Source organism: Coregonus clupeaformis, chromosome 28 (assembly GCF_020615455.1).
Source record: "Coregonus clupeaformis isolate EN_2021a chromosome 28, ASM2061545v1, whole genome shotgun sequence".
Classification (NCBI taxonomy): domain Eukaryota; kingdom Metazoa; phylum Chordata; class Actinopteri; order Salmoniformes; family Salmonidae; genus Coregonus; species Coregonus clupeaformis.
In genome coordinates, this window is record NC_059219.1 from 3,011,939 (window position 1) to 3,027,833 (window position 15,895).

The 15,895-nt window shown below is 44.4% G+C and overlaps 1 protein-coding gene across 13 annotated transcripts in view; it reads right to left on the minus strand.

Annotated features, from left to right (window-relative positions):
• Window positions 1-15,895, minus strand: part of LOC121543645 (pleckstrin homology domain-containing family A member 5) — a 154,702-nt gene that overhangs the window by 91,228 nt on the left and 47,579 nt on the right. Inside the window, exon 4 of one of the 13 annotated variants that reach the window (XM_041853680.1) lies at window positions 7,278-7,349. The exons of the other annotated variants lie outside the window; for them this stretch is intronic. Within the exon in view, the coding sequence (XP_041709614.1) occupies window positions 7,346-7,349 (4 nt within the window). The 3' untranslated portion in view covers window positions 7,278-7,345. Of the gene's footprint in view, window positions 1-7,277; window positions 7,350-15,895 lie in introns of those variants that run through there. 13 annotated transcript variants of the gene reach the window in all.

Sequence of the window (15,895 nt, forward strand, 5' to 3'; positions counted from 1 at the left end):
CGGGCTACAATGTAAATCAGATAGTATAAGAATACAAGACAAAAAGAGAACTGAGACAAGGGTAATAAAATGCTAATGAAACCTTCCACTTTTTTCTCATTATGTAAATGTTCGAGCCAATTATCAGCCACAATCAGACCTGCCTGCAGTCCCCATGACTACGGACCAAACGTGTGTGTGTGTGTCTCTTTCTCATGTGTGTGTGCGCATGTACGTGCATGCAGGTGTGTGTGTTCATGAGGAGAACTGCATACTGTGTGTATGATGTGGAAGAAAGATAACTGTGAGCCAGCCATCCAACCAACTTTCCTTCTCCTAAATCAGAGATCGTTTTTTCTTCCCGCCTAGACCCAGGGGAAATATCAGGCAGGGTAGTGAACAGCCCGGAACCTTTAATTCTGGCTAAAAACAAATCCCAGGCAAATAACGTTTCAAAGAGGAACCGCTGTGCCTCTGTGTCATTATGCAGGTGTTAGCGACCATGCTGCGTTCACCTTGACAGCCCACTCAGTGTGTGTGTGTGTGTGTGTGTGTGTGTGTGTGTGTGTGTGTATTGGCTAGCCCCATCATCATCCTCCCATTACATCACAGCTGGGCTCTCAGTGTGTGCGTGTGTGTTCGTACATTTGTGAGCCTGTGTGTGTGTGCTTAGCTAGCTGTCTCCTTCCATAGCAGCTAAGAGCAGCTCTCAGATCATCAGAGGCACAGGTCCCTCGCTTCTGAAGCATACCACACAGCATAAATATGGGCAAACATGAGAGAGGAAACTAAAGAAACAGAATCTGTAATGGGTAAAGAAAAGGAGAGGAGGAAAGAGAGATTTGGTTGCCCTACAGCTCACACCAACAGGAGGAACTGTGGTGAATACCAACACTGCTTATACCAGACCTTATTCAGACCACCTGGGGTTAGGCTGGGTGAAAGGGGTTATTGTATTGCTATGAAGAATTGAGGGATGTGGAAGATCAGTGCTGATGGACCTTTGAGAAACAGAGTATATCTACAGGATAGCAAGTAGACTGCTAAATCTTTGTTTTCAGAACATTTCAGGAAGGAGGTAAGTCCCTGTAAGTAAGCGTGGGGAATGAGCTACCTGGAAGCACACACCAACATTCTGCCAGAAGACACAAAAATGCATCACTTTATAGTTTTGGCCTTGGAGAAAGAATCTGTCTGTTAACATCACACCTCAACAACACCCCTCAACTAGAGATAGAAGCTGAGCCAAGAACAGAAATGAGACCTTGAGAGTTGCACTCAAACACTTGACGATAAACACATAGAGAACAGAAGCTTTCCATCTCCCCTCGAGAGGTAAAATCAACATTGTTAAATTATTACATTTCCGTAAGGCACGCACACACATCTGCGTCTCATTAGCATCAGCAAACAGTTCTTCTGTAGAGAAGAGAGAGTCGACCGTAACAATTACAGTGGGGAAAAAAAGTATTTAGTCAGCCACCAATTGTGCAAGTTCTCCCACTTAAAAAGATGAGGCCTGTAATTTATATCATAGGTACACGTCAACTATGACAGACAAAATGAGAAGAAAAAAAATCCAGAAAATCACATTGTAGGATTTTTAATGAATTTATTTGCAAATGATGGTGGAAAATAAGTATTATAAGTTTAAACGTTTCTCAATACTTTGTTATATATCCTTTGTTGGCAATGACACAGGTCAAACGTTTTCTGTAAGTCTTCACAAGGTTTTCACACACTGTTGCTGGTATTTTGGCCCATTCCTCCATGCAGATCTCCTCTAGAGCAGTGATGTTTTGGGGCTGTCACTGGGCAACACGGACTTTCAACTCCCTCCAAAGATTTTCTATGGGGTTGAGATCTGGAGACTGGCTAGGCCACTCCAGGACCTTGAAATGCTTCTTACGAAGCCACTCCTTCGTTGCCCGGGCGGTGTGTTTGGGATCATTGTCATGCTGAAAGACCCAGCCACGTTTCATCTTCAATGCCCTTGCTGATGGAAGGAGGTTTTCACTCAAAATCTCACGATACATGGCCCCATTCATTCTTTCCTTTACACGGATCAGTCGTCCTGGTCCCTTTGCAGAAAAACAGCCCCAAAGCATGATGTTTCCACCCCCATGCTTCACAGTAGGTATGGTGTTCTTTGAATGCAACTCAGCATTCTTTGTCCTCCAAACACGACGAGTTGAGTTTTTACCAAAAAGTTCTATTTTGGTTTCATCTGACCATATGACATTCTCCCAATCCTCTTCTGGATCATCCAAATGCACTCTAGCAAACTTCAGACGGGCCTGGACATGTACTGGCTTAAGCAGGGGGACACGTCTGGCACTGCAGGATTTGAGTCCCTGGCGACGTAGTGTGTTACTGATGGTAGGCTTTGTTACTTTGGTCCCAGCTCTCTGCAGGTCATTCACTAGGTCCCCCCGTGTGGTTCTGGGATTTTTGCTCACCGTTGTGATCATTTTGACCCCACGGGGTGAGATCTTGCGTGGAGCCCCAGATCGAGGGAGATTATCAGTGGTCTTGTATGTCTTCCATTTCCTAATAATTGCTCCCACAGTTGATTTCTTCAAACCAAGCTGCTTACCTATTGCAGATTCAGTCTTCCCAGCCTGGTGCAGGTCTACAATTTTGTTTCTGGTGTCCTTTGACAGCTCTTTGGTCTTGGCCATAGTGGAGTTTGGAGTGTGACTGTTTGAGGTTGTGGACAGGTGTCTTTTATACTGATAACAAGTTCAAACAGGTGCCATTAATACAGGTAACGAGTGGAGGACAGAGGAGCCTCTTAAAGAAGAAGTTACAGGTCTGTGAGAGCCAGAAATCTTGCTTGTCTGTCATAGTTGACGTGTACCTATGATGAAAATCAGGCCTCTCTCATCTTTTTAAGTGGGAGAACTTGCACAATTGGTGGCTGACTAAATACTTTTTTTCCCCACTGTACATTTCATTAACTTCCCCTCTTCCACTTACCCAAACACAAATGTGATCTCACTCATGTGCCACGACGATGCCTCATATTAGACGTCTTTATTGAGGTAGCAGTGGGATTCACAGCGGTCCGGTCAGGTCCGGTCTGTCTGTTTACCTGATAAATGTCATCATTAAGCTGCCTAGGCGACGGGTGGGGATTACAGAGGCATCCTAAGTGTCATCTGAAATATCTTCTCTGATCTCACTGTAGGAAGTCAGAGGGTTTTAACCATAACAGAACGAGGAAAAGAACTGCATTGCCTTGTCTCATCTATTGTTAGGAGTTTTAGATGATATCACCAAATGATCCTCTAAATGAACCCTTAACATCAGCGAAGACTCAGTGTGGAATAACAATACAGTTGCCTGCAGGAGATTCTTTTCACCCCTCACCTGATTTCACAGTAGGGGGGTGTTGTTAATGGTGTGGGGGTGTGTTTCTGAGGGAACCAAAACTGCGTACGAGACCATTATATTATATGAAGAACTAGAGCCAGAATGGAGGGAGGTTTGGGGCTGGGTTTCACATAGCCGCACAGCACAGAGATGGTTACGCAATCACATCTTTAACTGCACTCAGCTCGACAGCTCCCCCTCTCTCGCTGTCTCTCCTGGGAGTGTACGTATTTGTCTGTGTGTGTGTGTGTGTGTGTGTTTTCCCCATAGCAATCTCTGCCCAATGACAGACAGACACAGTGTGTGTTACAGACAGACAGTATGTGTGTTCGTGCGCGCACATGTGTGTGTTTGTGTGTGCGCGGGTGTGTGTGCGTGTGTGTTCTCTGCCGTGGTCTCCAGAAAGCATCTGTCAATGTGTAGCCCATAGGCAGCAGACATAGGTAGACAGGCTGTAAGAGGTCTCTACAGACTCATCACAGATGCAGAGGAAGGCATTATTGGGAGAGACTGGCTGTGTTATCTGAACCCCCCCCCCACACACACACACAAAGACGCGCACGCACACACACACACAAATACACAGTAATTAGGCAAAAATGGAAAACAGCTGTCATTAGTCAAAAATTGCTAATGGGAAATATGAAACACTCAGACCATAATGTAGTGTCCTTGGTGCATCAGTGGTATGTCATTCCCTGACAAATTAGTACTTTTTTTTTCTTCCATCTTAATGCTTCTATATCATTACTGTATATTAAGTTTGAGACGTCAACACACCTGTGTGCTGAATTTGAAATACTAGCTGAGCTGTACACTGTGTACAAAACATTAGGAACACCTTCCTAATTTTGAGTTGCACCCCCTCTTTTCCCCTCAGAACCGCCTCAATTCGTCGGGGCATGGACTCTACAAAGTGTCGAAACCGTTCCACAGGGATGCTGGCCCATGTTGACTCCAATGCTTCCCACAGTTGTGTCAAGTTCGCTGGATGTCCTTTGGGTGGTGGACCAATCTTGATACACACAGGACACTATTGAGCGTGAAAAACCCAGCAGCATTGCAGTTCTTGACACACTCAAACCGGTGCACCTGGCACATTCTACCATACCCCGTTCAAAGCACTTAAATATTTTGTCTTGCCCATTCACCCTTTGGTGGCACACATACACAGTCCATGTCTCAATTGTCTCTAGGCTTAAAAATCCTTCTTTAACCTGTCTCCTCCCCTTCATCTACACTGGTGAAGTGGATTTAACAAGTGCCATCAGTAAGGGATCATAACTTTTACCTGGATAGTTTATGTCATGGAAAGAGCAGGTGTTGTACACTGAGTGTATGTTCCTGCTGTACATAATGCAAAATGGCAATAAATACTATACACTGGGATGTACTGAACCCCAACTGTACTTTGGACACAAACACAGGCAACAGACATTACATCCTCTCCCTCTCTCTCTCGGCGTTGCAAGCACCATGCTCGACTGACTGAGCAACACAGCTGAAGCTTTAAGTCTTTATTTCTGCAAACACTGAGTGATGACTGAGTCACAGACAGACTGCTCTGAAGGACTATGTCAAATCCCCAGTCTATGAATTAACAGATTGGTTAGACCAGGGATGGGCAACTGGCGGCTGAGGTCCCCCTTTTGTCGGCCCGCAGATCAATTTCCAATCAAATTTAGTTTTTTAGTTTTTGGGGGGGGTGGAACTCAGTTGGGGTCTCAACTTACTTAGAAGAGTAGAATACACAAGATGCAATTACAAAATGTGGTTGTGCATCAACAGTTGTTCTCTGTTTATGTCACTGACAGTCACTCAATTAGCCCATTTCAGCTAACCTTTTTAAGATTGGTAAGTTATTCTAGCGGCCAGCTATCTAAACTTGTAGTAATCAAGGTGGAATTGCCTACTAGGGGCCCCCATTGATTTTGTTACTCACTCTAACTCAGAATTAATATTAAAAACTGCAATCATCTGTCTCCACCCTATGGCAAAATGTGTAGAATTGCATGAAATTGGCAGTAAAATTGCTAAATCTCCTCTCCGCCCAAGGAAAATGTTGTAGAATTGCAGGAAATTAACTCGAAGGGGGCACAACATTTTGCTTAGGGCGCCCAAAAGGCTAGGGCCGGCTCTGACTGCATGTGTGGGTATGGATGTGGGTACGCAGACCCGCAAGCCACTGCGGCCCCTCATGAGATCTGATTTTTTGTGGCCCCCACCCCCATCAAAGTTGCCCATCCCTGGGTTAGACACTGAGCTATGGTAGGGGAACCACTGGTACTGATGTGCAGAGGGCAGGGGGGTGCATGTGAACAGCTGGAGCTACTAGGGCAATGAGGGGACTGGACCAGGCTGTCCTGCTCTAGTTCTGCCATGATCTGACCCCTGGCACTGGACCTTGGCCCAGACTGGAGAGTCATCTGTACTGACCACTGGAGCCAGAACACTGACCATCAGAGCCAGGAGCCAGGAGCCAGAGGACACTTGGTTCTACAGATGCTAATTGGGTCACATTCTGACAGATCATAGCACAGAAAAACCCACACTCACACTACTGGTTGCAGACGATTCTCCTTGTTGGCACCCATCTTATTCATTTGTGCAGTCAAATTACTAGAAATACTAGAAATGCTGTGTGTGAGCGTAGATAAATCTATTACGTTCCAGTATCAGTCTTACACTCAGAGGAAATAGTACTTCCTCTAGTACTCCCATCTCGCTTCTAGTCACATCCTTGAAAAAAACAACACCGAGCGCACTGGAGGAAGTTTGCGGATGAACCAGGCCCCCCATGAAGTAAAAGGGTTTAAGTAAGTAGTATTCAAATATCTATAAGCATATTTCAGCGAGCAGAGTCTCAATCAGCCAGCTGATGTGTGTGTGTTTGTGAGTGTGTTGATGAAGCTCTCAGCTGTCTGTCAGTCACAAGTTGTGTTGAAAGACCAGTCCAGATGTGTGAGCTACAGGGGACAGACAGATGGACAGACGGACCCAACGGGGGACCAACATCTCTAGAACCCTTGGCAATGTTCTGATCTGAAATCAACTAACACCTGTGCGATTCATTCATATCAAAGTATATACAACCACAAGGTCTAAAATCTACTACAGCAGAACCCAGAGTGAAAGACACAGAAAGTGAGAGAGGAAGTCAGCAAGAGACCATCCTCCAATGGGTTTTGAGAAGGAGGCGAGGAGAGAGGAGTATGCAACTGAGCTTCTCCCAGGGAGGGAGGGAAGAGGAAGAGGGAAAGAGAGGAAGAGGGAAAGAGAGAAGGTCCAACTGCCGTGAGCAGCAGTACTTCAGGGGCGGGGTTGTCATGGTTACCATTTTGCACACACACTTCAAACACTACACTGAGCTGCGAGTGTGTGTGACTGAAATCGAGTTTGAGTTGGTAGAGGGAGAGACTGCATGCCGGCAATAATCCATCCCATACTCCGACACCCTGAAATATCATCCCCCTTCTCCTAACACACACACTCATCCATAAAGAGAGGCAAACACCAGTCACTGGTGGAGCCTTTACCTAAATGATGGAGCACCAAGAGAACAAACAGGACCAGCAGACACATTCAATCTGCTACACAAATAACTATGAGATTGATTACACACAGAGAGAGAGAGAGAGAGAGAGAGAGAGGGAGGATTGGCCATCTCTAAACAGCCATATGGGTCCATGAATAAACCAGTCAACATGCTGAAGGCAGAGAGGACCATCTTTTAGTTACACACGTGTCCATATGCATCGACACACACGGCGATCTATCAACACACCATTAGATATTATTCCTATACTGTACACCAATTACTCTCGCCACATTGAATGCATTGAACCACATCTCCAATAGCACTCACAGATTGTGTATGCATATACACAATACATATTCAAATCCAAAGAATAGCAAAACCAATTTCAAACACCATTAAACCGAGACACAAACTATTTCTGGGGCAAAACAGCTGTTATTCAAATCAAATGGCTTACCTGTTAAGGAGTAATGGTGGAGGAACAGCAGGACATGGAATAGAGAGAAGGGAGAAATATGTTAATGAGGGTTCTCTGTAGTCTACACAGCCACATAAAGAGAATACAAAATAATAATAATAATACACACTGGATATTAGATATAGATTGTAGAGAACTGAACTATATATTAACACATAACATTGCATGATAAATTATCATGCAATGTTATACAGTATGTAAAGTGTGTGGTGTAAACTACATTCAGAAGACTAACTTGCTTGAGAATTAAAGACTTGTGTTATCTGTCAGAACTAATGCCTAGGCTTTAGCTCAATGGGCCAACATGGTGTTTAAGCCAAGCACATGACCCGGGTTTGATTCCCGTTCGGTTACAGCTTCATTGTATATTGAGGGTACATTCGTCAGGCTCGAGGTCTCCACTTCAACAGTGGGCAAATACAACTCAAGTTAACACAACACTGCCCCCTATTGGGTATCTTATACAAGCACAGCTTCTGAAATACAGATGATGTCATCTGCTCACAAGCCTGCTCTATGATCACAAGCACCACATGTGTTTTGATTATTTGTTGTCAGAGAAATACACTAAGAAATCCTATCACAGCAATACTCAAATGAAGTGTTGTAATCAGCCCATTATCAGTACTGTCCTCACAGAAAATAAACTCTCAATACAAAAAGTTATAAAACTTTAGTCCATTACAAGGTAAAATGGAAACGTGGCTTTGGCTTTCAATACAGACTCAATTCCAAAAACAATATACATGACAAGCACACCAACAACACCAACAACTATGAAGAACAAATGGAATGGTTTGCTTTAGCAAAACGGTAGAAAAACTAGATAAAACATTAAGACAAACAGATATGCTCATAATCCACATACACACTGGGAGCTGAGCTCCAACGCGGATATGGGGAGATAGTGTTTTAAAGCAAAGCCAGTGTTTGAGGAACACCTCTAGTCATCTAAATGTAAAACTGATCAGATGCGGCCAGGACACACACCCTGCTGAGGCCAGGCAGAGAGAAGACAGAGCCAGGCAGCACGTCTTCCTACAGGGATTTGTCTCACACACATTCTATTAGTCTCCCACTGAGATCAGTCTGGGTTCACTACACTGCCCAAACTCACAAACAATAGAAACAAAACGCACACAGACACACACACACACAATGATAAAAACACGCAGATGTGCATAAGCAAACAGTCACACACACACACAAACACACACACACACACATTCACAGTGTAACACACACAAATACACTAAGTTCTATGAACAGTCAGGGTGTCAGGAGGGGGATTAAACAGTGGCAGATGTGGTTGACAACAATACTGTTTACAGTACAGTGCTGCTGCTGGACTAGTGGTCAGATAGCCTCAGATTATAACGTGAGTAACGGCATGAGAGGAGCAGAAGGGGTGTTGGTGCCATCTAGTGGTCATAGGCAGCTACAAGTCAGTCTACTTCCTCTCCTCTGCTCCCCCCCTCCTTTTCCTCCTGATCTCTCTCCTCTCATCTGCCCTCCTCTCTCCTCCACTGCCCTATCCAATCAACTCTTCACACAGCAGGGCTCTCTGGATTCTCTGAAAGTGAATGGAACACCCCAGGTACTCCTGACTTTGGCTTTCAATGTGTTAAGAGATCACTCCATAAGGGAACGGTTCTGTAGCTAACTAATCAACTCTCTATACAGACATCACAGTAGGGTCTCTGAACATCTGACTCAACAGGAGCCTCTCTCCTTTCACTCTCATCTCTCCCATTCTTGCCTCTTCAAATATGAGATCACTACATTAATAAGGGCTGTGTATAATACACATCAAACATCAAAGTGCTAGGAGGGCTTTTGAAGTGTGGGTCACTTGAATATGAAGATGGCTGGCTTGAAGAAACATTAGATTGAATGACCCATACTACACATTCCAATGAGGGCAGAACTCACTTGAATGACTGAGTGCTCACCGATCAGGAATCAGTTTCATTTTCCAGGTGGTACAGAAACAGGTGTCTCAGTGAGCAATCAGCCATTCAGACTGTGTAATTATAGTTAGGAATGGCCCACAGCTCTATCATAAATTATTATTCACTAATAAATTACAGTTTCTACATGGTGGAAATACATCTTGGGTAAAACAAAATATACACTGCTCAAAAAAATAAAGGGAACACTTAAACAACACAATGTAACTCCAAGTCAATCACACTTCTGTGAAATCAAACTGTCTACTTAGGAAGCAACACTGATTGACAATAAATGTCACATGCTGTTGTGCAAATGGAATAGACAACAGGTGGAAATTATAGGCAATTAGCAAGATACCCCCAATAAAGAAGTGGTTCTGCAGGTGGTGACCACAGACCACTTTTCAGTTCCTATGCTTCCTGGCTGATGTTTTGGTCACGTTTGAATGCTGGCGGTTCTTTCACTCTAGTGGTAGCATGAGACTGAGTCTACAACCCACACAAGTGGCTCAGGTAGTGCAGCTCATCTAGGATGGCACATCAATGCGAGCTGTGGCAAGAAGGTTTGCTGTGTCTGTCAGCATAGTGTCCAGAGCATGGAGGCGCTACCAGGAGACAGGCCAGTACATCAGGAGACGTGGAGGAGGCCGTAGGAGGGCAACAACCCAGCAGCAGGACCGCTACCTCCGCCTTTGTGCAAGGAGGAGTAGGAGGAGCACTGCCAGAGTCCTGCAAAATGACCTCCAGCAGGCCACAAATGTGCATGTGTCTGCTCAAACGGTAAGAAACAGACTCCATGAGGGTGGTATGAGGGCCCGACGTCCACAGGTGGGGGTTGTGCTTACAGCCCAACACCGTGCAGGACATTTGGCATTTGCCAGAGAACACCAAGATTGGCAAATTCGCCACTGGCGCCCTGTGCTCTTCACAGATGAAAGCAGGTTCACACTGAGCACGTGACAGAGTCTGGAGATGCCGTGGAGAACGTTCTGCTGCCTGCAACATCCTCCAGCATGACCGGTTTGGCGGTGGGTCAGTCATGGTGTGGGGTGGCATTTCTTTGATGGGCCGCACAGCCCTACATGTGCTCGCCAGAGGTAGCCTGACTGCCATTAGGTACCGAGATGAGATCCTCAGACCCCTTGTGAGACCATATGCTGGTGCGGTTGGCCCTGGGTTCCTCCTAATGCAAGACAATGCTAGACCTCATGTGGCTGGAGTGTGTCAGCAGTTCCTGCAAGAGGAAGGCATTGATGCTATGGACTGGCCCGCCCGCTCCCCAGACCTGAATCCAATTGAGCACATCTGGGACATCATGTCTCGCTCCATCCACCAACGCCACGTTGCACCACAGACTGTCCAGGAGTTGGCGGATGCTTTAGTCCAGGTCTGGGAGGAGATCCCTCAGGAGACCATCCGCCACCTCATCAGGAGCATGCCAGGCGTTGTAGGGAGGTCATACAGGCACGTGGAGGCCACACACACTACTGAGCCTCATTTTGACTTGTTTTAAGGACATTACATCAAAGTTGGATCAGCCCGTAGTGTGGTTTTCCACTTTAATTTTGAGGGTGACTCCAAATCCAGACCTCCATGGGTTGATACATTTGATTTCCATTGATAATGTTTGTGTGATTGTGTTGTCAGCTCATTCAACTATGTAAAGAAAAAAAGTATTTAATAAGAATATTTCCTTCATTCAGATCTAGGATGTGTTGTTTAAGTGTTCCCTTAATTTTTTTGAGCAGTGTATATATACTTTTCCCATAGTGGAAATAGCACTTTCCACCAGAATGATACATTTAATTTTTTGAAGTTGAAGAAAGGGAGAGTAATGACAAAAGCTTTCCAAACATGCATGCTATGACAGCAGACGTCAAAAAGTCAAAGAAACAAAGAGAAAAAGAAAGAGAGAGAATGTGCCCTGACCCTCCTCTGGCATAGTCACTCTGATGTATTTCAATGGACCAGAAACATCATTAGGGACTCATAATTAAGAAGAGAAACAGAAGAAGGCACCAAATGGTTCCATTAGAACCTGCTCCTCTGGGAGGACTGTCAGGTTGATCAAAGATCTCTGTCCCTCTGTGTGTCTCTGTTCTCTGGTGCAGTAAGGCCATGTAGCACATAGAGATTATAAAAGAGGATGGATGGAGGAAGAGAAGCAGGGATGACATCTATCGCTATGGAATTCTGAGTAATGTCTCCAATTCGACTCCTTCCCTGTGTTTGTGTTTGTGTGTGTGTGTGTGTGTGTGTGTGTGTGTGTGTGTGTGGCGTTACTTTGAGGTATCAAGAGTAGGTGGGTCAACAGTCAATACATTGTAATTACATTGTTGAATATAAAAGTGAGTATATTGCAGTATCACTATAGAGAGCAACATGCCAAATGCTTCCACATGGCTGATCTCTTTTTCATCAGTGTGCTGAAATGAATACAGAGTGTAATGAGATCCTATAACGAGACCGTCCAACACAATCATTACTCAATACATTATGAATGAATCGAGTGAAGCCTGGTGACCTGTGGATACACACACACACACACACACACACACACACACACACACACACACACAGCACTAAGCTGCATATTGATTCCTTGGCTCAGACTTATAGGGCTGATTATTCTGCACAGTGAGAAGACAATCTTCTGCCTCTGACAAAACAAAATCAGTCTTAACCAATCTTCTCCAAAACACACTGAGCCCCAACAGCGTTTGTTAACCCAACGTTTATTATCTAACAGATCCACAACGTCTGTCTGATCTTTCTCAATAAAGACAGACTACCCTGCAGCAGAGAGATATAGCTAGGCCAGTGATCATCATCAACTACAGTCGTGGACAAACGTTTTGAGAATGACACAAATATTTCCCATGGGGGGGCAGTATGAAAAAAATGTATGCACTCACTAACTGTAAGACGCTCTGGATAAGAGCGTCTGCTAAATGATGTAAATGTAATTTTCATTTTCACAAAGTCTGCTGCCTCAGTTTTTATGATGGCAATTTGCATATACTCCAGAATGTTATGACGAGTGATCAGATGAATTGCAATTAATTGCAAAGTCCCTCTTTGCCATGAAAATGAACTTAATCCCCAAAAAACATTTCCACTGCATTTCAGCTCTGCCACAAAAGGACCAGCTGACGTCATATCAGTGATGCTCTCGTGTCACGCCCTGACCTTGAGAGCCCTGTTTTCTCTAGTTGGTTTGGTCAGGGTGTGAATTTCTAGATGTTCTATTTCTATGTTGGCCGGGTGTGGTTCCCAATCAGAGGCAGCTGTCAATCGTTGTCTCTGATTGGGGATCATACTTAGGCAGCCATTTTGCCTACCTTAGTTGTGGGATCTTGTTTCTGTTTTGGCTTGTGTAGCCTGTTGAACGTCACGTTTGTTTGTATTTTGATCGGTATTCAGTTAATAAAGGAATATGTACGCATACCACGCTGCACCTTGGTCTGATCCGTCTATCAACAGGCGTGACATCTCGTTAACACAGGTGAGAGTGTTGACGAGGACAAGGCTAGAGATCACTCTGTCATGCTGATGGAGTTAGAATAACAGACTGGAAGCTTTAAATAATAATAATATTAATAATATGCCATTTAGCAGACGCTTTTATCCAAAGCGACTTACAGTCATGTGTGCATACATTTTTACGTATGGGTGGTCCCGGGGATCGAACCCACTACCCTGGCGTTACAAGCACCATGCTCTACCAATTGAGCTACAGAGGATGGTGCTTGAAATCATTGTTTGTTCCTCTATTAACCATGGTTACTTGCAAGGAAACACGTGCCGTCATCATTGCTTTGCACAAAAAGGGCTTCACAGGCAAGGATTTTGCTGCTAGTAAGATTGCACCTAAATCAACCATTTATCAGATCATCAAGAACTTCAAGGAGAGAGGTTCAATTGTTGTGAAGAAGGCTTCAGGGCGCCCAAGAAAGTCCAGCAAGCGCCAGGACCGTCTCCTAAAGTTGATTCAGCTGCGGGATCGGGGCACCACCACTGCAGAGCTTGCTCAGGAATGGCAGCAGGCAGGTGTGAGTGCATCTGCACGCACAGTGAGGCGAAGACATTTGGAGGATGGCCTGGTGTCAAGAATGGCAGCGAGGAAGCCACTTCTCTCCAGGAAAAACATCAGGGACAGACTAATATTCTGCAAAAGGTACAGGGATTGGACTGCTGAGGACTGGGGTAAAGTCATTTTCTCTGATGAATCCCCTTTCCGATTGTTTGGGGCATCCAGAAAAAAGCTTGTCCGGAGAAGACAAGGTGAGCACTACCATCAGTCCTGTGTCATGCCAACAGTAAAGCCTCGTGAGACCATTCATGTCTGGGGTTGCTTCTCAGCCAAGGGAGTGGGCTCACTCACAATTTTGCCTAAGAACACAGCCATGAATAAAGAATGGTACCAACACATCCTCCGAGAGCAACTTCTCCCAACCATCCAAGAACAGTTTGGTGACGAACAATGCCTTTTCCAGCATGATGGAGCACCTTGCCATAAGGCAAAAGTGATAACTAAGTGGCTCGGGGAACAAAACATCGACATTTTGGGTCCATGGCCAGGAAACTCCCCAGACCTTAATACCATTGAGAATTTGTGGTCGATCCTCAAGATGCGGGTGGACAAACAAAAACCCACAAATTCTGACAAACTTCAAGCATTGATTATGCAAGAATGGGCTGCCATCAGTCAGCATGTGGCCCAGAAGTTAATTCACAGCATGCCAGGGCGGATTGCAGAGGTCTTGAAAAAGAAGGGTCAACACTGCAAATATTGACTCTTTGTATAAACTTAATGTAATTGTCAATAAAAGCCTTTGACACTTATGGAATGCTTGTAATTATACTTCAGTATACCATAGTAACATTGACAAAAATATCTAAAAACACTGAAGCAGCAAACTTTGTGAAGACCAATACTTGTGTCTTTCTCAAAACTGGGCAGATCATAATTACAAATCATTTGTACACTGCAAGAAGCCCAAACAGATATATTTGTCTAAAACAGAATCATTTAAAACCTTGCTTACATTTTTATACAATCAAGTGTCTCTATTATGCGTGGAAATATTTGGGGAAAGATTTCCAAAGTGAAAGATCACTTGGAGCTGATTTGCTGGTGTTTTATGTACAACAATGAACAGTAAAAAAAAAATTACAAAATCAAAACTTGGGGGGCCAAATAAAACCACTGGGCCACCAGTTGGGGAACCCTGATCTAGGCTATGGGTAAATGGATGGATGTTAAAATATGGCTTGTGCTATGCAATGAATACTTCTCAACTGATAACAGAAATGAAGTATTCCATCCATCTGTATTTACCACAGAGCAGAGAGAGCAGTAATGCCATAAGCCTTCAGTGATGGAATCCTCTAGCTCTGTGGTCCTCCAAAGCAACAACATACACTTAGAGAGTCAGGAAGTAGTGACTGTAGATGCAATCAATTACTGTACCACACTCTGTGAGAGGGAACATGGCAACCACAATTAGAAACCAGGGCAGATCTTAATTACCCTTTACTCCCTGTAGTTAGGGAGAGAGAAGGAGATCGAGAGAAAGGAGAGAGAGATGGAAGAGGAGAAGAGAGGGACAGATGGGGGAGAAAGAGGGAGAGAGAGAACCATGCAGTGCTTAGAGGGGTGGTGAGTTTTACCATAAACTTTTACTGATTCCTTTTTCCTGGCGTCAGAGGGAGAAATGCACACTTATACAAGGCTGATGAGACTTCCAAAAATCCACACGCACACACACACTTCCTCATACCATAGGAAATGGGCATCATCAACCAGACTATAATTTCACTGGTAGATGAGGTGATGGAAAAACTATTTGCTAATCCGGCTACTCCTGAGTGTTCTGACCAATAACAAACCACATTTTGTCTCCCTGATGTTAAGCAATGGCTCTAAGAACTACGACTACCTTTTAGAGAACATTACGCAATGAAATCAAACCCTGCTATTCTGTCAGGTTCTCAGGAATCTTTCAATTGTTTTAATTTTCTCTTTGTATTGCCACGCCGCTGAGATTGTTTTTGTTCTATTTATTATTCTGTCGTTTCTGCCTGGTGTTAAAAACATGTCACCTCGCTCCATTGAGTGGGTCTTTCAGCTGCTTGTTGATTGATAGTCAGTGTGTGAGTGACTAAGAGAGAGTGATGTCACTCCTCAGGTCTCTGTCAATGAAGAGGCTCAACCTCAAAACGAACAAATATGTGAACTAGCTCCAGACAGTCGGATCAAGGTATTTGCCTTTTAGTGTTGATCCACCCTGTACTCTCTACTACTGTTTACCCAGGCTGTGTCTGCGCCCCAAATGGCACCCTATTCCCTATATAGTCCTGTCAAAAGTAGTGTCCTAAACAGGGAATAGGGTGCCATTTGGGATGTAGCCTGTGTGTTCTGACAAGAGGGGCTTGGCTTGCCTGTTAAATAATACAGCAGTTTTGAAGGGTTATTAGAATTCCATGGAAGCACTGGGGAAAAAAGAAAACAGATTCTATGAATCGCTTTCAGTGCTGTGCATACAGACCAGATTGAAAGAGCGAGGGAGG